This window comes from Elephas maximus, chromosome 11 (genome assembly GCF_024166365.1).
Source record: "Elephas maximus indicus isolate mEleMax1 chromosome 11, mEleMax1 primary haplotype, whole genome shotgun sequence".
NCBI classification, from domain to species: domain Eukaryota; kingdom Metazoa; phylum Chordata; class Mammalia; order Proboscidea; family Elephantidae; genus Elephas; species Elephas maximus.
In genome coordinates, this window is record NC_064829.1 from 57,463,330 (window position 1) to 57,485,069 (window position 21,740).

General features: G+C 50.1%; 1 protein-coding gene across 5 annotated transcripts in view; it reads left to right on the top strand.

Moving 5' to 3' along the window:
• CTIF (cap binding complex dependent translation initiation factor) overlaps positions 1-5,123 on the top strand; it is a 301,119-nt gene extending 295,996 nt beyond the window's left edge. For all 5 annotated transcript variants that reach the window (XM_049902306.1, XM_049902308.1, XM_049902309.1 and 2 more), the window contains 2 exons: positions 2,622-2,675; positions 4,625-5,123. In XM_049902306.1, the coding sequence (XP_049758263.1) occupies positions 2,622-2,675; positions 4,625-4,840 (270 nt within the window). In that variant the 3' untranslated portion in view covers positions 4,841-5,123. The remainder of the gene's footprint in view (positions 1-2,621; positions 2,676-4,624) is intronic.
• Positions 5,124-21,740: the final 16,617 nt, after the last annotated feature.

Genomic DNA, 21,740 nt, shown 5'->3' on the forward strand with positions numbered 1-21,740 from the left:
TGCCAGGTACTGTGCCAGGTGCTGGGGAAAGCAGTGAACAAAACAGAGACCCTGCCCTGCTGGAGCTTGCCTTCAGTGAGGGGAGGCAGATAGAAAGCAAGTGAGTAGATGGTGTGTCAGGACTGATATATGCTGTAGAGAAAAGTAAAGCTGGAAGTGGACTGACAATACAGCCACACACAGGCTGATCAGGGAAGCCTGCCTGATGAGGTAAGATTTGAGCAAGCCCTGAATGGGTGAGGGAGCAGGGTCTGTATATATATGGTGGCTGAGAATCCCTGGGGACAAGAGTGCAAAAGCCCGGAGCCGGAACCTGTGAGTGCAGAGCATGTGCTCTGATGGCTATCAGTGCCTGTCACTTTGCGTATCCCCACCACCCCTTCCCCTGGGAGGAAAGGGGGCTAAAATGTTCCGGAGACATTTTGCAGGAAAATAAGCAGAATCTGGGATCTACTTGGCTATGGAGGACAAGAGAAAAGGAAATGACAGGTTTTGAGCTGGGAGGTAACAGGAGGTACTTTGAGGCAACAACGGTAGAGTCACCAAGTCATCCAGAGACATCCAGCAGGTATGGAAAGTCCATGCAGACCACCTATACCTGGGAGTTATCAGATAGCCATAGTGGTCAAAGTGGCAAGAGCGGATGGACTCAAGAAGAGCAGAAGGCTGAGGATAAATATTTGGGGAACAGAAAAGTTGAGGGAATTGCCTGTATTTTAGGGATGAGCAGGAAAAACATTAGCCAGGAAAGGGCAGAATGTAAGGAGCAGCCAGTGGGATTTGGGGAGAACATGATACTAGAGCTTCTCTGAGGCCATGTCTGGGAGAGTTTCATGCACTTGGGTGGTCAGCACGCCAAACGCCACTGGGAGTTCAAGAGAGAATGAAAACAAAAGATGGGCAGTAACAAGTGTTGGCAAGGATGTGGAGAAATTGGAACCCTCATCTGTTGCTGGTGGGAATGTAAAATGGTGCAACCAGCCACTTTGGAAAATAGTTTGGTGGTTCCTCAAAAAAATTAAATATAAAGTTACCATATGGCCTGGCAGTTCTGCTCCTGAGTATATATCCAAAAGTTGTACACAAACGTTCACAGCAGCATTATTCATAACCGCCAAAAGGCAGAAACAGCCCAAATGTCCGTCAGCTGATGAATGGATAAACAAAATGTGGTATATCTATACCATGGAATTTTATTCAGGTATAAAAAGGAATGAAGTTGTGATACAGGCTACAGCACGGATGAGCTTCAAAAACACTATGCTAGGTGAAAGAAGCCAGTCCCAAAAGGCCACACATTGTATGATTCCATTTATGTGAAATGTCCAGAATAGGAAAATCCATACAGACACAGGTAGATTAGTGGTTGCCAGGGGGTGGGGGCAGAGGGAAATGGGGCCTGGCAGCTAATGAATACAGGATTTCTCTTTTAGGGTGATGAAAATGTTGTGGAATTAGCGGTGATGTTTGCACAGCACAGTGAATATGCTAAAAATCATTGATTGTATACTTTAAAATTGGAAATTTTATGTTATATGAATTATATCTTAATTTAAAAAAAAAAAAAAGGAGAGAGAAAGAGAATGAAAATGAGACAGGTAGAGGGAAACCTGGACTGGGGTGTGGCCAGACCATGCACTGAGCACCCTGGCCATGGCCTTGGTTAGAGAGCAATTCCAGCCCCTCATAAGTCAGTGCAGAAACTCTGGTGGCGTAGTGGTCAAGAGCTATCACTGCTAACCAAAATGTTGGCAGTTCAAATCCACCAGGTGCTCCTTGGAAACAACATGCGGCAGTTCTACTCTGTCCTGTAGGGCCACTATGAGTCAGAATCGACTTGATGGGAATGGGTAAGTCAGCACAGTTGTGGTTTTGAACATGTACCGTGCTGGGCCAGTGGAGGAGCGTGTTTTGATTACAGAAGTCCTCTTCTAGCCAGGGCCCAGAGCACCTGAGACAAAGGCCGAGCCTTCTCGAAGACAGGGAACCACCAGTTAGGAAGTCTTTGTTGTTGTTGTTGGATGTCATTGAGCCAATTCCTACTTTTAGCGACCCCATGTGACAGAGTAGAACTGACCCATAGGGCTTTCTTGGCAGTAATCATTACAGAAGCCAGGTCTTTCTCCTGCAGAGCCACTGGGAGGGTTTGAACCACCAACCTTTCAGTTAGCTGCTGAGTGCTTAACCATTGTACCACCAGGGATCCTTTGAAATTCTTTAGCTTATTTCATTTCCCTGAGGATTTTTGCTGACTGCTTGTTAACAGCTGATGATCCCAGCATAGCTGCCACTGCCTTCAAACCAACCTGTAGCCTTTCTCTGGGGTCTCCTCTAATCACCAGGGTCTGGCCTGGCCTGGGACTCAGTACTGTGTGATCACAGCAGCCCTCCAGCTGCTCAAACCTCATCGGAGAAATCGCTGGATTCCTTGTGCAGTGTTCTTTCTGTGTTCTTTTTGGCCTTTGTGGGGTCTCCCTCTGGCCGGACCCCTGGAGCTGTTTGCTCACAAGGGCATCAGGGCTGGGTCTGGAGTGAGGAGGGTGGGCCAGGGCCCTGTGGCAGGGGGCCAGAAGTCGGTGAGCTGTCCCTAAGTGCTACCGCCTGTCCCCTCTCTTCCACAGCTCTTGCAATCTCAGGATGTGAAGGAAGATGCTGTCCTTTGCTGCTCGATGGAGGTAAGTGGTGAGGCTTAGAGATCTCTGACCTTACAACTAGGACATTCCTCACCCCTTAAAATTGTGGGGGCACAAGCATTGTTGATCCATCCACAAGTCTAGTTGAGCTGGACTGGTGGAGGATGGCTTCGTGATGGACACGAACTTTCTGCATCCAGAATTGTCCACACTAAACCAGAGAAGTGCTGATGGTGAGACCAGCCCCCTACTAAGCGGAAGGAGAGAGAACTGCTGACTCTAGAGGGAGGATGGAGTGCTGACATGGCCCATTTTCCCTCATCTCAAAGACTACCTTCTCCTGGGATCAGCCATTCCACACGATGACTTAGGAGACTCCACATGGTCCCCTGGTAATGAGGGCCTGGGGAAGGTGACCATTGCTTGAGCCCTACCTGTTAGCACCATCTACTTCAAAGCAGCCCCATTGGGAGGGGCCACTACTGTCCCATAGGGTTCTTACCTTAGAGACTTTGCTATGGCCCAGACATTGAGGCAAATCTTTGGCCTATGAAAACAGCTCCGAGTCATTCAGAGTGAAGTATAGTGAGGAGAGGGGCTTCTGGCCTGAAAGCACCAGGACATGACAATGCTCCTGAGCAGGCCTCTCACAAGAGGTCTCCCACCCTGGCTGTGAACGCTGTCTCCACAGAGCCAGGAGGCCAGGAGGGCTGGGAGCCTGGACAGCAGCCTGGGTTTATGGGACAGTTCCTCAGGCCATTTGTTGGGCTCCAGCTGGGTACCTTACATGGGGCTGGGGCCAGGGGAGATAGGGGAGGAGAAAGCATGGTCCCTGCCCTCAGAGAGCTTCCAATCTGGTTAAGAATAGATTTCTGTTTCTTTCTCTCTCTCTCTCACACACACACACACATAATGGATGGGGCAGTGTATAGGATAAGTGTGGGCACAGAGCAGGAATCCCTGAGGGGTGGGGTAGGATGGGAGGGGAGGGGAGGTCAAGGAAGGCTTGAGGAAGAAGGTAGAGCCTTGGGAGATGGGTGCGACAGGTCAGGGGCGGGCCAAGATGGGGACTCAGATTATTTGGAGAAGACCTGCGGGTCAGCTGGCTGAGGTCACTCTAACCTAGAAAGATTGGGGCTCCTTCCCAAGAGGGGATTTTTGGGGTTACTGGCGCCCTCTCTTGAGGGCAAGCCCTGTGGCTGGCCTTCGACCCCGGTTTGTATTTTTCTTCTCCCCTTTGTGTCACAAGCATGGGCAGAGGTCAGTTATGGGGATTGAGAGGTAGAGGCTGGGCGCAGGAGAGAAGGGGAAAGAGAGAATGGGAGGCCTCATCTCTGCTCTCAAGTTCCACATGGACACACACAGGTAATAATGACCTAAGCTCATTTCCAGAGAAAAGACCCAGCAAGTGAAAATTAAACAGCTTCATCTGATCATGGAAGGGAGCAGGCCAGGGGGCCATTCTACAGTGTTGGCATTAGTCAGGGAAGGCTTCCTGGAGGAGGGTACTCTTAGATGAAGGAGAGAAGCGGCATGTTCTCGGAGAGGCTCCTTTCGGCCCTGGGCAGCAAGCAGTAGTCTGCTCCCTCTTGTTCCTTTCAGCAGATTGACTGTTAAATGTTGGCACAATGGTTAAGTGTTCAGCTGCCAAACATAAGGTTGGCAGTTCAAACCTACCCAGTAGCTCCACAGGAGAAAGACCTGGTGATCTGCTCCCTTAAAGATTACAGATAAGAAAACCCTATGGGGCAGTTCTGTCACATAGGGTTGCTATTAGTCAAAATAGATTCAACAGCACTCAACAACAACACAGTTGGGTAGTTCCACACTCAGCCCTCCCTGTCCTCCTTCTCCCCTGTGGCATGGAGGCCTGGGCTGTACGTCCCTAAGACAATCCATCTCTTTCCCATCCCTGTCCCAGCGCCCCTGAGGAAGATGGGACAGGGCCATGATGGCCTTGGTCTATCCTAACCCCTCTCCTATGCCCACAGCTGCAAAGCACAGGCCGGCTACTAGAGGAACAGCTGCCCGAGATGATGATGGAGCTCCTGGCCAGCGCCCGTGACAAGATGCTATGCCCCTCGGAGTCGATGTTGACCCGGTCGCTGCTCCTGGAAGTCATCGAGCTCCATGCCAACAGCTGGAACCCCTTGACGCCCCCCATCACACAGTACTACAACAGAACCATCCAGAAACTGACAGCCTGACAGCCAGGAGGACTGGGAGGCGGCCCTTGGGCAGCTGGGGCCCTGGTACACAGGGCCAGATGGACAGGCAGGAGGACAGGGGTGGCCCTGGCCGGAGAAGGCGGTGGGGAGGAAGGCAGGCAGAGCCGGAGGCCAGGCTGGAGCCAGGCAGGGACAGGATCTGACCCCTGAAAGGAGCCCCCACCTGAGCCCCCAGCCCGAGCATGCCGGCAAGGAACGCATGCTTCTTTTTCATGGTGGCGCAGGCCTCCACCTCCCTCGTTCCGCCCCCCACCCCCTCCCACCCAACACACCCCCCCGCAGGGGCTTTGTGCCAGGGGTTTCATCTTGGTGACTCCTCGGAGACCCCGGCAGCCTCTCCCGCCGGGGACTGGCGTGGGTCAGAAAGGACCTCGAAGGCTGCAAAAGTGGGTCGGAGACGGGTGTGCATTGTTCTGCATTCTGTCCGCTGCCATCGCCAACTGGCAGGAGGCGACGTGTAGCAGATGTCCCCGAGGACAAAGGCAGGCACAGTCCCTACAGCCACCGTAATTGACAGCCTTTGTCAGCCACAGGCGAGCAACCGGGGAGCAGAGCCGCCACGTTCTTGTAACCTTCACACTCCACCCTCCCCGCTTCATCCCTCCCCCCCAGAGCTCAGGCCTAGGGGGTCGGAGCAGGGGGAGAGGAGTTTGCAGTTACATTTGCACTCTTTTGTTTTATTTTCCAAAAGTCGGCTCCTTTGAAGTCTCTTTTCTCAATGGAAAGAGCTGATGGTGAGCATGCATTCTGCTCTGTGAGGACCCCCTGATTAGCAGGAGAGCAGACCTGGGCCCGCTGGAAAGATTCTAGCCACAGACAGCTTGCCAGTAGCCAATTAGGGTAATTGGAAACTTCTGCCCCGGCGGGGGTCCCCGCTGGAATCCTGTGTTCCTTAGCCGCTTGCCTCCAGCGCCCCTGCAATCTCATTTTAGCTTTGCTCTCTCTCAGAGGGCTGCGTTAAAGCCAGTCCTGGCCCCCAGGGCCGTGTGTCGAGAAGGGCATGGAGCGTGGCCGGTAAATTAAAACCAACATGCTAGGTGACAGTTCCCAGCTCCACACGCAGGGCCAGTCCCAAGCTCTTTCCGGGGAGAAGGTTGGGGCCTGGCTGTGGGGCTCCCCAGGACTGTGCCAGTTAGGTCAATTGGTTGTGCTATCCTGGCCTTATCACAAGCAGGATCCAGAAGCCCAGCTTCCGCCAGCCTCAGTCTATTGCTCCAGGGAGGGCTCCAGGGAGGGCCCTGTTGCCCCAGTGGGGTCGGAAGCGGGGGGTGGCCCACCAAATCACGATAGGGACAGTCATAGCCAGGTGACCATTTAGGGCTGCCAGACAGACCTTTCCGGGCTGAAAGCAAGGCTGGGATTACCTAAAAGGACCAGGTCCTAGGGAACATCCCCTGCGCTGATGGAGGGGAAGCCAGGGCTCGAGCACTGGGAGGCTGGCTTCAGGAGCAGAACTGGCGTCTGCCCAGCTCCATCTCCAGGGTCTGGAGCCCACACTGGGAAAGAGCCCCAGAGAATGACATCAGTGCCCAGAGGCTTGCTTACTTGCTCCTTTATGGAGGCCGGTCACTCCCTGGGTCATTTGGTCCAAATCTGACTGGCCAGGAGATGATGGGTGGGGAAGACTTCCTTTATTTATTCTGAGTCTAGGAGAGCAGGCGGGGTAGGGTGGGGAGAAGGGTCCCCAGGACTACTTGGGTTTTCTCACTAGCCTCAACCTGCCTCTGCCCCCAGGGTGTGAGCCTGTTGGGGACAAGGTGTAGGGAACTGGCAAGAACCCCATGTTGCCCCTGGGCCTTGCCTTCTTCCTTTCCCCGACCACCTTCTGAAGCTTTCTCAAGCTTCTCCTTCCTGCCTTTCCTCCTCAGCTGGCTCCTCAAACCAGCCTGGGGCCCAGGGACACCAGGAATCCCACAGGAGACCTTGAGGGAGGAGCTGGGATGACCTTAGGGTGTTCAGAGAGGGACGCCAGGGAAATCAGGCTGTGTGAAGTCAGGCTTCCCTCAAGTGTGTGGTGTGAGAGTGCGTGTGTGTGTGTGTGTGTGTGTGCTAGCGCATGTGCGCCTGCCTCTGCTGAGACAGAAGCAAGGCCCAGGAAGAAAGGAGGACCCTGGAGGAGGGCACTCAGGTCAGGAGGGACAGGGGGCGGCGTCTCTCAGACCCTCCCTTGGGCTCAGAGGCCTCCTGAAGGGGTCTCTGGAACATGTGTGTTGAGGGTCCGATGTTCCTGTAAAGCCAGAGACAGGAGGGCACCATGGGCCTGATGCCCCCTGCCTGCTGACGGCTCCCCTCGGTGGTCTCACTTAGGACCAGAGCATGGAAGAAGTGAGATATAAATATGTATACATATATAAATATATTTTTAATTACGTGTCGTGTCACGGTGGCTCCAGACATATGGTTTACCTAGTTTATTCCATTGCTTAAAGATGCTTCCTGGCTCATCCAAATAACAATTTAAGCTGTTTCTCTAAATGCCGTCGCCGCTACTTTTTCAGCCATGGAAAGAAAATGTTTCAAAAAGCTTATTTTAAGGAACCAGCATTAAAACCTAATGTCCAAGACCCTGAGGCAGCTTCCCACCGGAGACCACTCAGACAGGAACTGAGGGGTGCAGTGGGCCCCCACAAACCCCTGCCCCGTGGGCTAGAACCCCCTCGGCTGAGTGAGGAAGGCCATATCCCAGTTGACCTCTGAATGTATTTGGTGGGAGGCAAAACTAGATGTTGCATTTCTGAGGAGTGCGTTGTTTTCCCTATTCACCCGTGGTTTTCTTGGCGCATCGAAGAGGCAAAGTCCAGCCATCTGATGTTGATCCTGTTTTGGTCTCTTCCCCCCTGCTAGTCAGGACGCGTTAGTCATTGTTTTCCTCTCAGACCGCCTGCTCACTGCCACAGTCTGCTCCCCACAGCCCTGTGGCTTTGCCTAAGCTCTGGCCGCAGCCCCTATAAGGCTCCCAACCTCCCCTGACGGAGGCTGGGAGGCCCCCCGCCCTCCCTGGGGGTGTGTACCCCAAACCCAGTTTCTGACTGTTCGTCCTTCCTTATCCACTGTGTAAACCTTTAAAGTCTGGGGATCGTCCTGTCCATCCATGTAAATGTAAATGTTGGCCGAATCGGTATTTATTCTAATTTTTATTTTATTTTATTTTGTCTGAGGGATGGGGTGGGGAGGGGGGTTGGGAAATGTACCACTGATCATGCCCTGGGCAGCTGCAGGGGTGGGGGCCCAGACAGCCCGGCTGCCCCGAGGAGCCACCCCATGGGGCCACCCCAGACAGGCCTCCGAGAAACCTTCTTGTGTGATGGACTCTGGCCTGCCCTTGGGAATCGTGGCCTTCAGCTGCCGGGCACTCGGTTGGGAAACCTCAGACTGGGCCTTTGAGGACACGAGTCAGAAAGAAGACAACGTTCCTCTGCTCTGGACACTTGTGAGGAAGGGCTGCCCACCTCGCCTGAGCCAGCTGGGAGCTGGACGACAGGACCTACCTCCCTGGAGCAGGGCCTGGGGCTTCCCACCAAAGCTGCAGCCGAATCCTGCTCATGCAACCTTCCCTTCCTCGGTATGTCCTGCTTTCCAGCTGAACCCAAACTACAAGTGGGTTTAAAAAAAATAAACAACACCAAAAAGCAAAAGCACTCTGAATCCGTGTCTTTGTGTGCTCAGCAAAGGAAATCTCTCCCAAAGGTTTGTATGCTTCAGCTGGCGCTGGCAGGGGCCTCTGAGGATCCCCTGCTGGGCGACGAGCTAATGAGGAGATTCCCCACTCTTTAGGCTGCTTGGGGAGGAAGGGCAGAGTCTGGTGCTTGGAGAGGGTTGTGAAGGTGTGGTCCAGGACAACATGGGTGAAGAGGACTTATGTCCCCAAAAACTGAGAACTGCTGCCTATCCAGGGTCATAGGATTAGGCCAGTGCTGGAGAAAATGGCTTTCCAACTAGAGGTATGGTTTGTTGCAAGTCTAACCATTCCCAAACCTACCCTTTCCCTGGAAATGTCACCATGGCATTTGGCAATAACTCCTTTTAGGAAGGCTGAAACTTGGGCCTAGTGGCTTCTGAAAGTCAGCAGCAAGTGGCTTTCTAGTCCCGGTTGGTCAAATGAGTGTTTCATTGAAGGGTCCCAAAGGGGCCCAGTGATTTATTTTCCTGTGATGACATGTCGCTTGTTTTGCACAATCCCTCCCGTGGCAAGGCTCTGGGGACACTGCCTCCTGGTAACAGGTCCTCCTTGGGAGTTCTTTCTGGCTAGAACCCGACAGTCTTCTAGCTCCTCAGGGTGGCGATGACAGTATCCACCCCCTTCATGCTTCTGGCCTGACCAAGTTGGTGGCCAGGCAGCCCAGGAGCCTGGTGAGGGTAGGTTGAGATGTAGTCTACTGCCCATTACTGAGTCACACCCCACCTTGACACTGCATAGAGAAAGCCAGAGGTACACAGACTGTGTAGAGAAAGGTAACAGTTGAATTAGACAATCGATTGTAACTGTCAAGCCAAATACATATATACCAAAACCAAACCCAGTGCCATCGAGTCGATTCTGACTCATAGCTACCCTATAGGACAGAGCAGAACTGCCCCATAGAGTTTCCGAGGAGTGCCTGGTGGATTCAAACTGCTGACCCTTTGGTTAGCAGCCATAGCACTTAACCACTATGCCACCAGGGTTTCCAAATATATATATATATATTAATGCAAAGGAGTAGGAGTATAAATTGGAGATCAAAATGAAAAGTGTTTGAAATAGAAACAATCTGTGATGGTTACGAGGGTGGGAAGGGGTGAGGATAGAAATATATTAAATAGACAATAACCCATTGCCATCAAGTCGATTCTGACTCATAGCAACCCTATAGGACAGAGTAGAACTGCCCCACAGAGTTTCCAAGGAGCACCTGGTGCATTGGAACTGTCAACCTTTTGGTTAGCAGCCGTAAGCTCTTAAGCACTACACCGCCAGGGTTTCCAAATAGACAATAGATGGGTGGTAACTCTGGTGAAGGGTAAGACAGCACACAATACTGGGGAAGCCAATACAACTTGTACAAGGCAAAGTCATGGAAGCTCCATCAATACCTCCAAAATCCCTGAGGGACCACATTGCTGGGGTGAGGACTGTGGGGACCAAGGTCAATTGGCATAACATAGTTTATAAAGAAAATGTTCTACATTCTACTTTGGTGAGTAGTGTCTGGGGTCTTAAAAGCCTGCAAGCTGCCATCTAGGATACTCCACTGGTCTCACCCCTTCCAGAGCAAGGAAGAAGGAAGAAAACTAAAGATACAAAGGAAAGATTAGTCCAAAGGACTAATGGATCACATTTACCATGGCCTCCATCAGACTGAATCCAGTACAACTGGATGGTGCCAGGCTACCACCACTGACTGCTCTGACAGGGATCACAATAGAAGGTCCCAGACAGAGCTGGAGAAAAATGTAGAACAGAATTCTAACTCAGAAAGAAAGACGAACCCAATTAAAAAATGGGCAAAGGATATGAACAGGCACTTCACTGAAGAAGACAGGTAGCTAACAGATACCTAAGGAAATACGATCATTAGCTGTTAGAGAAATGCAAATCAAAACTACAATGTGATTCCATCTCACTCCAACAAGGTTGGCATTAATCCAAAAAACACAAAATAATAAATTTTGGAGAGGTTATGGAGAGACTGGAACACTTATACACTGCTGGTAGGAGTGTAAAATGGTACAACCACTTTGGAAATTGATTTCACGCTTCCTTAAGAAGCTAGAAATAAAACTACCATATGATCAAGCCATCCCACTCCTTGGAATATATTCTAGAGAAATAAGAGCCTTTACACAAAGAGATATACGCACACCCATGTTCATTGCAGCACTGTGCCCATCAACAGATGAATGGATAAATAAATTATGGTATATTTACACAATAGAGTACTACGCATCGATAAAGAACATTGATGAATCCGTAAAACATGTCATACATAACAGGAGGAATCTGGAAGGCATTATGCTGAGTGGAATTAGTTGCAAAAGGACAAATATTGTATGAGACCACTATTATAAGAACTCAAAAAATAGTTTAAACAGAGAAGAAAATATCCTTTGATGGTTACAAGAGTAGGGAGGGAGGGAGGGATGGGGTATTCACTAATTAGATAGTAGACAAGAACTAATTTAGGTGAAGGGAAAGGCAACACACAATACAGGTGAGGTCAGCACAACTGGACTAAACCAAAAGCAAAGAAGTTTCCTGAATAAGCTGAACACTTCAAAGGCCAGCGTAGCAGGGGCGGGGTTTGGGGGCCATGGTTTCAGGGGACATCTAGGTCAATTCACATAATAAAATCTATTAAGAAAACACTCTGCATCCCACTTTGGAGAGTGGCATCTAGAGTCTTAAACGATAGCAAGCGGCCATCTAAGATGCATCAATTGGTTTCAACCCACCTGGAGCAAAGAAGAATGAAGAACACCAAAGGCACAAGGTACTTATGAGCCCAAGAGATAGAAAGGCCACGTAAATCAGAGACTACATCAGCCTGAGACCAGAAGAACTAGATGGTGCCCAGCTACAACCGATGACTGCCCTGACAGGGAACCCCTGAGGGAGCAGGAGAGCAGTGGGATGCAGACCTCAAATTCCCGTAAAAAGACCAGACTTAATGATCTGACTGAGACTAGAAGGACCCTGGAGGCCATGGACTGTAGACCTTCTGTTAGCCCAAGACAGGAACCATTCCCAAAACCAACTCTTCAGATAGGAATTGGACTGGACTATAAGACAGAAAACGATACTGGTGAGGAGTGATCTTCTTGGATCAAGTAGACACATGAGACTATGTGGGCAGCTCCTGTCTGGAGGAGAGATGAAAAGACAGAGGGGGACAGAAGCTGGCTGAATGGACACAGAAATACAGGATGGAGGGAAGAAGTGTGCTGTCTCATTACCCAGTAACCAAAATGTATATAAATTTTTGTATGAGAGACTGACTTGATTTGTAAACTTTCACTTAAAGCACACACACACACACACACAAAAAGACCAGACAGAGAAACCCTGAGAGTATGGCCCTCGGACACCCTTTCAGCTCAGTAATGAAGTCACTCCTATGGTTCACCCTTCAGCCAAAAATTGGGCAGGCCCATAGAACAAAATGAGACTAAAGGGGCGCACCAGCACAGGAGCAAGGACTAGAAGGCAGGAGGGGACAGGAAAGCTGGTAATAGGGAACCCAAGGTTGAGAAGGGAGTGTTGACATGTCATGGGGTTGTTAACCAATGTCCTATTGCCATGTGTGTACTAACTGTCTAATGTGAAACTAGTTTGTTCTGTAAACCTTCATCTAAAGTACAATAAAAAAAAAAAAGTGAAGAAGGGAGAAGATGAGGAAAGGGGTATCTTACCAAACACTGTTCACCAAAAGGCAGAGGAGATTTTTTGGGGTGATTTAGTCCTGGCTCCAGAAGATTCCAAATTACTGAATACTGTGAAGCACATCATCAGAATAACGGATGTTTCAATCCTGTATTTCACCATCTCTGCTGATATTGTTATCTGTCCTCTTGAGGGTGGGTTATATTTGTACTGGGGTCTATAGGAAGGAAGGAGGGAGGGAGGGAGGGAAGACTTTTTATTTTGCATGAATAAGCTAGAAAACACACACACACAATTTATAAAGGCATTTTAAATACCAAAGCAATGGTGGCAGAAAAAGAGGGGAATAAGAAGGTAAAAGAGAAAGAATTGGTTATGCCTTAATTATTAATGGTCTCTGTCATTTCCACAGTTCCCCAGAACTGTTCCCTGCACTCCTGGCAGAACCACACACTGGTAATCCATACACTGCCTCAGTTGGTCCAGTGAAGTAGGCAGATGAGTATTTTTGATTCTCATTTTACAGATAAGAGAACTAAGGCTCAGAGAGGTCACACAACTGACCCAGAGCCCAATGCCAGTGAGTGGAAAAGCCAGGGCCTGGGCAAGAGCCCAAAGCCCTTTCCACTGTCCCAGACAGCGAGTGTATCCTTTGCTGCCTCCCCACTCTGTCTGCCGCAGAGCAGACCCCAGGGAGCTGGCCAGTCACACCCGACAGACAGAGACACAGCCAACTGCCTGTTGAGACTGCCATGGGCTGTATGGTGTTCCCTCTGTGTCTGGGAAACCAGGAACATGATGAAATAGCTCAATTCAAAGGATTTCAATGGTGGGGTGGGGAGGAGAAGGGATGATGTTGCAAAGTTTGGGACTGTTATGTAAAGGGATCCCTTGTAACATGTGCAAATTTTCCTCTTGGATTTCAGTCTCCTCCAGTTCAGTGGTTCTCAAAGAGGGACGGTGGTGGGAGGTGAGGCCATCCACATGACCATGAAGGCTATGGTGTGGCCAGCCCCATTGTACAGATGAGCTCTTATAACATGCCCAGGGTCCCGTAGTGGGTCTGAAGCAGAGTCTATTCCAAGGTTGCCACCCTTAGGCACCAAACTCTCCTGACTCTGAGTCTCATCGCTCTGTCCCCCAGGCTTTGAAGTGGACCCTCGCTGTGAGTCCCACCTTGAGCCGGGGAACCAGCAAAAGAGAAGCTACCTTATCCACCTCAAGGTGGTCAGGGTCTCCCTGGGGAACTGGAGCTCACAGAAAACAGACAACCAGCCACAGGAGGCCTCTTGCCATTAGCACAGGAGGTCCTGTCCTCGGGAGGAGCCTGATTCTTCTGAGGAAGGGTCACCACCCAGCACCACAGCAAGTAAAAAGTCCAGGGTCCACCCACAGAAGTTTCGTATAAATCAGATGGTCCCTATAAATTGGACTTGACCGCCTGGGAAGCCGGCTTCCTTTCATGAGCAAGGCTCATGAAAGACCAGTCAAACCCACCCTCCTCTGCCCAGTCAGACTCTTGCTGTCAAGTCAATTTCAACTCATGGCCACCCAATGTGTGTAAAGTAGAACTGCTCTATAGGGTTTTCAAGGCTGTGACCTTTCAGAAGCAGATGGCCAGGCCTTTCTTCCAAGGTGCCTACAGATGAGTCCAAACCACCAACCCTTTAGTTAGCAGCTGTTTGCACCACCCAAGGACCCCCAGTCAGAATCCGGGAGGAAAATCTCTCTAGAAAAAAGTCTTAGAGAGGAGACCACAGAACTTGGGAAGTGAAGCTAAGGACTGGGCCATGGTAGGTGGGCATGGGAAGTGGTTGGGGGGTGGGATAGGTGCCTCCCGCTCTTAGATTTCTGGACGTCACCCTCTGACGGAGCTCAGCTCACGGAGTCCAGGAAGAAGGTGTAGGCTTCTGAACCTGTACTCTTAGCAGGGGACCTTCGACTGACGTTTGCTGGAGAGAAAATGCCCTTCAAAAAAAACCTGCTAAAAACACTACTGTATCTAGAGGCGACAGCTTGCTCTATTTTCCCTGTCAAACTGCACCAGGAATATAAGCTTCCTTTGGGAACTCAATTTTATTAGGAGCGAGCTGGGACGAGTCAGTGGAGGAATTGTCATAGGAGTGCTGAGTTGTGGATAGGATGTGTCCTCAGAGGTCCAAGCACCACCGCAGGGAAGAAGGGGTGAATGGGGGCGGGGCTGGACACTGAGAGTGGGCTGTGGGTGCCATGATCCAAGGACAATATGGGGGTGGTGGACTGTGTTGCAGGGGAATGTCTGAGGGTCAACACGAGGGAATGAGCCCCTCATCATGAGAGGTGTTCAAGCAGAAGCTGGTGACCCACCTACGGAACGGTGCCAAAGGAATCTGTTCATGGTGCAGTGCATGGATCCCTTTAATTCTGAGACTCCATAAAGGAAGCAAGGCCTCCTGGGACACCATCCTTCCAGGAACTGCGCTTGCCCTCCAATCCCTGGAAATTACTTAATCCTTTTCCCCCTAGATGACACTCCAAATGCTGCAGGCTAAATGGATACAGAAGGGAATTTAGGGCCCATCCAGCCCTACCCTCCCATTTTACAGATAAAGAAACTGAGGCCCTTAGGAGAAGAGACTTGCCTCAGGTCACAGTGGTGCCTGCTAACATTTGTGGGGCATGTTTCAGGATTTGGCTGCTAACCAAAAGGTCAGTGACTGGACCCCACCAGCCTTTCCACGGGAGAAAAAGATGTGGCAGTCTGCTTCCGCGGAAGATTACAGCCTTGGAAACCCTATGGGGCAGCTCTACTCTGCCCTGTAAGGTCGCTATGAGTAAGAATCGACTTGACAGCAAGAGTTTTGTTCCCTTTTTTTTGAGAATCTTTATGGGACCAGATTGCCAGGCCTTCCGCGGCGCCACTGGGTGGATTCGAACCGACAACCTTTAGGTTAGTAGTTGAACGCAAACTGAGACACACAGGGACCTTTCCACAGCATACAGAAACAGTGAGAGACAAAACGATGAGAAAAACTTGGAAATCAATTATCCAGGTAGGAGGCACCTCAATGGGTAGGGGATGGGCACGCTGAACCCAGGTTTTCTGAGTTCTGATTCTTACACAGGGCCAGCACCGTCCCTACCCCCACCCCCACCCCCTACTCCTCTACCCCTTACCCTCCCACCCTCTTTCCCCCACCCCCCCACCCCCTACTCCTCTACCCCTTACCCTCCCACCCCCTTTCCCCCACACCCCCCACCCCCTATCCCCCCCGTCCCAGGTGCCTGGCATTGTCCGGAATGGAGGTGTTACACATAGATTCATTTCTGTGGCTGTAATTTAGCCCTTTAAATAGCAAAAAAAAGTTTTAAGTTTTTGGTAGAAATATTTTTACAATGGGTCATACACACATCCCTGATTTCTCAAAGAGAGGGCACCACGTGTGTCACCCTTTCGTGATGACTCAGGGTCATTTCAGCAACAGTAATTAGTAGGCTGGACTGTATTACGGGGTTAGCCTCAGGGATTACCCAGATATATCCAGTCGTCTCTGCTTTTTTAATTACAGCATCTGCATTTTACAGTTTTTCTGACTCCTCCCTCATCATAAAGCTCTTCTCACCGCAATCCGTCAGCCAGCATGCCTGTCGTGGCCTGAGAAACCAGACCACCACATTTGTCAGAGCAACTTGTTAAATACGAGCAAAGAGGCCCTGAGTGAGACGAAAATCAAACACCAAAGCTACTGCCCTTCAAGTCCATTCCAACTCACAGCGACCCTGTAGGACAGAGTAGAACTGCCCCATACGGCTTCCAAGACTGTAAATCTTTACAGAAGCAAATTGCCACATCTTTCTCCTGGGGAGCGGCTGGTGGGTTTGAACCACCAAAGTGTCCATTAGCAGCTGAGCACTTTAATCACTGTGCCACGAAGGCTCCTTTGCGTGATGCCAGAGGGGCATTTTTATAAGCAAACAGCATGAGTTTTACTGCAGGAATAGATGTTTTAAACAACCATTTCATCCGTTCAAGCCAAAACCAAACCCAAACCCAAACCCATTGCCGTCGGGTCGATTCCGACTCACAGCAATCCTATAGGACAGAGTAGAACTGCTCCATAGGGTTTCCAAGGAGTACCTGGTGGCTTTGAACTGCCAGCCTTTTGGTTGGCAGCCATAGCTCTTAATCACTATACCACCAGGGTTTCCTTCATCTGTTTAAGAACCCTTTTTTGCCTTCCTTCTGACTTCCAAAAGCAGTGGGTCCACTCAGAGATGGATTACCCAATAAGCAAGGTATGCGTGGGCTTAATTGTGCTCACTTACTAATCTGTAGTGAGCAGTTTCACATGGGTTGTGAAACTGTTCACTACAGATTAGTAAATAAACACGATTAAGTCAGTGCGTACCTTGCTTACTGTAACCCGGTACATACCTTGTTTACTGGTTAATTCCAGCACTGGTGGCACAGTGGTTAAGAACTTAGCTGCTAACCAAAAGGTCAGCAGTCCGAATTCACCAGCTGCTCCTTAGAAAACTTATGGGGCAGTTCTACTCTGTCCTATAGGATCCCTATGAGTCGAAATCTACTTGACCGGCAACAGAGTAATTTGGTTTTAGTGTCCGCCAGATAAATGCAGTTTTGCTGATCTAGAAAGTTGTGTTCTTTCACATGCTCCTCCTGATGGCCCTGTGAGTCTGTTGTGGGGGGTCTTATCCTAGTTCTCCAGGAAGGCCAGCTGAGCCTCAGAGGCAGTGGTGTCACTGGGGGGTTCAGGGAGTGAGGACCACACCAGGTGACACTATCAGAGGGGGTGACACCAAAATGACTATCTATAAAATATTTGTGCAGTGTTTCAGCAGAAATTTATTATTTTTTATAAAAATATCCCAGTAGTTAGTTATGACAACAAAAACATTTTTCATAAGCTCAGCTTAAATGTATCAATACATCTGTTGCTGTTAGGTACTACCTAGTCAGTTCCAACTCATAGCGACCCTACGTACAACAGAACAAAACACTGCCTGGTCCTGCACCATCCTCACAATCATTGCTATGTTTGAGCCACTGTGTCAGTGTCTCATTGAGAGTCTTCCTCTTTTTTGCTGACCCTCCACTTTACCAAGCATGATGTCCTTCTCCAAGACTGGTCCTTCCTGATAATATGTCCAAAGCACCTGAGATGAAGTCTCACCATCCTCATTTTTGAGGAGCATTCTGGCCGTACTTCTTCCAAGACAGATTTGTTTGTTCTTCTGGAAGACCGTGGTATATTCAATATTCTTCACCAACACCACAATTCAAAGGCATCAATTCTTCTTCGGTCTTCCTTATTCATTGTCCAGCTTTCGCATGCATATGATGCGATTGAAAATACCATGGCTTGGGTCAGGCACATCTTAGTCCTCAAAGTGACATCTTTACTTTCTAACACTTTAAAGAAGTCTTTTGCAGCGGTTTTACCCAGTGCAATACGTTGTTTAGTTTCTTGACTGCTGCTTCCATGGGGGTTGATTGTGGATCCGAGTAAAATGAAATCCTTGACAACTTCGGTATTTTCTCCATTTATGTTGCTTGTTGACCCAGTTTTGAAGACTTTTGTTTGCTTTATGTTGAGGTGTAATCCATGCCGAAGGCTGTAGTCTTTGATCTTCGTCAGTAAGTGCCTCAATTCCTCTTCCGCTTTTATTTAGCAAGCAAGGTTTTATCACCTGCATATCTCAGGTTGTTAATGAATCTTTCTCCATATACCTACAAGGCCAAAACTCTATGCTAATTTACTTTTTGCACCTTCTAATGTGCTCCAATCAGTGCTGTCATTATCACCCAATTACAATGATGCTTCGAATCACGTGTTTTCACCTGCATGTGCTATATGAGCACACACTGTTGTTTTCATGGCTGCCAGTGTTTTCATAGTTTCTGATTTTGTCAAATTTTCTGGTGTTTTAGATACAATATTGTGGCTCTTAACATGGGGGGCGCCGCCATGAATTAACTGCACTGGGTGACACCACTGTGACTCCAGAGCTAGGCTTGCCGACCCACGGAGCTAGAGAGCTAAGCACCTTCAGGTGGAGCTTTACTGGAGGAATCAGGTACATCTGGGTAGTTATTGGTGGAGCTAGAAAGTTTTGTAACATTTGCCGGAGCAGGGCAGAGGTCAGGCCGGGGCCAGCCCAAGAGGTCTGAGGGACCAAGGGTTGAGAGACCAAGGGCCAGAGAGAGGTCTGTCTATGGGCATGGCTGAGAAGCTGTCCTGACCAAAGAACTGTATGCCGAGTTGCTGTTGATTCTGAATTGTAACCTGTTACTTTCCTAATAAACCTCCTAATTGTGAGTATCATCTGTGAGTTCTGTGTGGCCACTGCAAGGAATTATTGAACCCAGCAGAGAAGTAGAGAGTGCCATGGGAGGACAGCTGGTGTCAGAATTGGTAAAAAGGTTGGAGAGAGGAGATATGTCTGACCTACGCTTCATAGGAGTCAGCCTTGGGCTTTTGATCTTGATTCTCTCTCCTCCCCCTCCTGAAGTTAGAGGAGGTCAGATACCCCAACCACGTCACCATTTTTATACCTCCCTACGATTCTTGAGGAGCCCTGGTGGCACAGTGGTTAAGAGCTCGGCTGCTAACCAAAAGGTTGGCAGTTAAACCCACCAGCTACTCCTTGGAAGCCCTATGGGGCAGTTCTGCTCTGTCCTATAGGGTCGCTAGAGTCAGAATCAACTTGAGGGCAACGGGTTTGGTTTTTTGGTTTCTGATTCTTGAGATGTCTTTGATAACTAGACAGAGACAGAGGTTAACAGTTGCTTTGCCTGAGTCTGCCTAGCTCCCCGGAATCCCTCAGCCCCCTGATCTGATCACGCTTACAGTGCACTTCTCGATTAATCCAGGTTGTTTACCTAGCTGACCCCCCCAGGAAATCTTTAAACAAAAAAGAGTTTCCATCGAGTCAGTTCTGACATTGTGTCAGAGTAGGACTATGCTCCACAAGGTTTTCATAGCTAATTTTTTGAAAGTAGTTTGCTAGGCCTTTTTTCCAAGGTGCATCTGGGTGAACTCAAACCCCCCTACCTTCCAGTTAACGGCAGAGCACATTAACCATTTGCAACACCAAGGGACTCCAAGATTCTACAGGCCTTGGAGAAAAGACATAAATAGTAATGACTACCTACAGATGCAAAAGGGGCAGTGACGGCGCAGTTGTAGAGTTCTCGCTTTCCACGTGGGAGACCCAGGTTCCACTCCCGGCCAATGCATCTCACGTGCAGCCACCACCCACCCATCTGTGGAGGCTGGTATGTTGCTATGATGCTGAACAGGTTTCAGTAGAGCTTCCAGACTAAGACAGACTAGGAAGAAAGGCCTGGTGAAAATCAGCTAATGACACCCCTATGGGTCACACTGGCCTGATCCACAACTAATCATGGGGCAGAACGGGGCAGCATTTCATTCCATTGTGTGTGGAGTCAACCATGTATCAGAGGCCAACTCAATGGCAGCTAATAACAACAACATCACCCATTCTCAGGGAGGGGATACAGCCCGAGAAGATGAATTAATTGCCCGAGGAATTGAGCTGGGAATGAAACCAACATCTTTAGACTCCAGAATCTACCATTGTTCAGTTACTTTGTCTTTGGCAACTTTTACCTGTTTCCTGGGCCAGTGCCTCCCTGCTTCAAACCACTTCTTTCCTATCTGGCATCAAGGGCTGCTGGCTGCCAAGGATAGTCCCTCTGAAGGAGATAGAAGGTGAGTCCTGGCACTCTGGTGTGAATCAGTGGGAGACTTCCTGTTTGAGAGGGACCAGAAGAGCGGGCAAAGTGAGACCTGGCTAAAACCCTCCACAGTGTGCCTCTCTCTGCGCCCGCCCCACCAGCTGGACAGGCTGCCCAGCCTTGGTCACCCCGCCTGCCTACAGACCCTTCTGGGTCCGGGAGGATGTGGGCAGGGCCTTTTAAGACCCCAAGGCTCTGTCTGCCCACTGAGCCCACTTATTGTGCCAGCCCTAAGCTTCTTTTCTGCGGTAACCCCACTGGGCTGAGCTTGGCTGCTTTCCTGGGCTGCTGCCATATCGATTGTTCTGGCTCCCTTTTTGCCGGGGGTATCAATTTAGCAGGTTCCTGGGATGACTGTGTTTTAACCTCTCACCCTGGTCTAGACTCCGTCGGCTCCCGCTGTCCCCTGGCCAGGAGGAGATGGAGGCCCGGGTCTCTCGGGCCGGCTCTGGAGCCAGTGGATTTCCAGGAACAGATGCTGGGATGGCCCGGCGGCTCCGAGGCCCGCCAACCTGCCTCCCTACAAACCGGCCGGTGAATTATTAAAGATGCAATTTCCTTTCATCTTTCCAGTAAAATCGCTCCCTTCACCATGCTCCACTGCATTCCTGTCATTGGCTGGGCAGGGGCCTTGGCAGGACCTTCCCTCATCCTACTCCCTTCCTGGGCTGGGCCCTCCAAAGAGGCTGGAGGGGATTGGCCCTTTCCTGAAAGGGTCCAGGAAGCCCAGGTGTCTTGAGAAATCAGTGGAGCAGAGGAGACTTAGAATCATAGAATATGGGAGACCCTGTTTCACAGCGAAAGGAAAAGGAGCCCAGAGAAGGACAGCAGCCAGCCTGGGGCAACACAGCAAGTGACTGGCAGAGCTGGGGCTGGAGCCCAGTCCCCATCCCACACACAGCCTCCTGCAGCAGAGGGCATCCCCTTCTCTGCAAGGAACAGCCTTGGGAGCACCCCACACTCTCTCTCAGGATGACCCCCACCCCCAACCCCATAGGACTAAGATTGGGTCAAGCTCCTCCCTGGATGGATTAGGTCTCTGAGTGTGATTTATGTACAGGCTTTGCTTTTTATTTACCCTTCAGTTCCCACCCCTGCTGCAGTGGGTTTGTGAACATAAAACCGTAATTATTACTGCCCTCTTGTCAGTATTTATTGTTTCGGTTTTTACTGTTTACAGTTGGTGATAATTGCGGAGGGGCAACGAGCAGGAGGCTTGATGTCATCCTGGCCAAAGCCATCAGTGGCTTTCTGGTCAGATGCCCAGAACCTCCTTCTCACAGCCTTGCTCCTCATGTGTCTCCTCTGGAAACCCCTCCTTGAGTTACCTAAAAGAGGTCCAAATACTTCTACCCCTACTTTTTTCCCCAACCAAGCTCTGCTCTGAAGAGGTGCTTGGAAGGTATTTTGGGGTCTTTGGCCAGTATCTCAGTTCATGCTGTGTGCCTCACCCTGTGCCAAATGCTCCATGGGCTCCCTAAAACCATGTCTCTCAGCCAGTGCTCAAGGTCAAGGGCTGCCCAGGTACCAGTTCCCTTCTCTGGGAGGGTCATGGAGGCTAGCTGGGGCTGCCCGCCTTCTTCACATTTGGCCTCCATCCCACTAGACTGGGCTGCAGTAGCGGGTCAGGGCCCTCAGGCTTCTTTCATAACAGTCTCCTCACAGAAAAGGAGCCTCCAGAAAACAGATGTGGGAAAGCTTGCAGAAGACTAAGCCCTTGCTGGCCACCTTCTCATGGCAGGAATTGGCTCACGGGC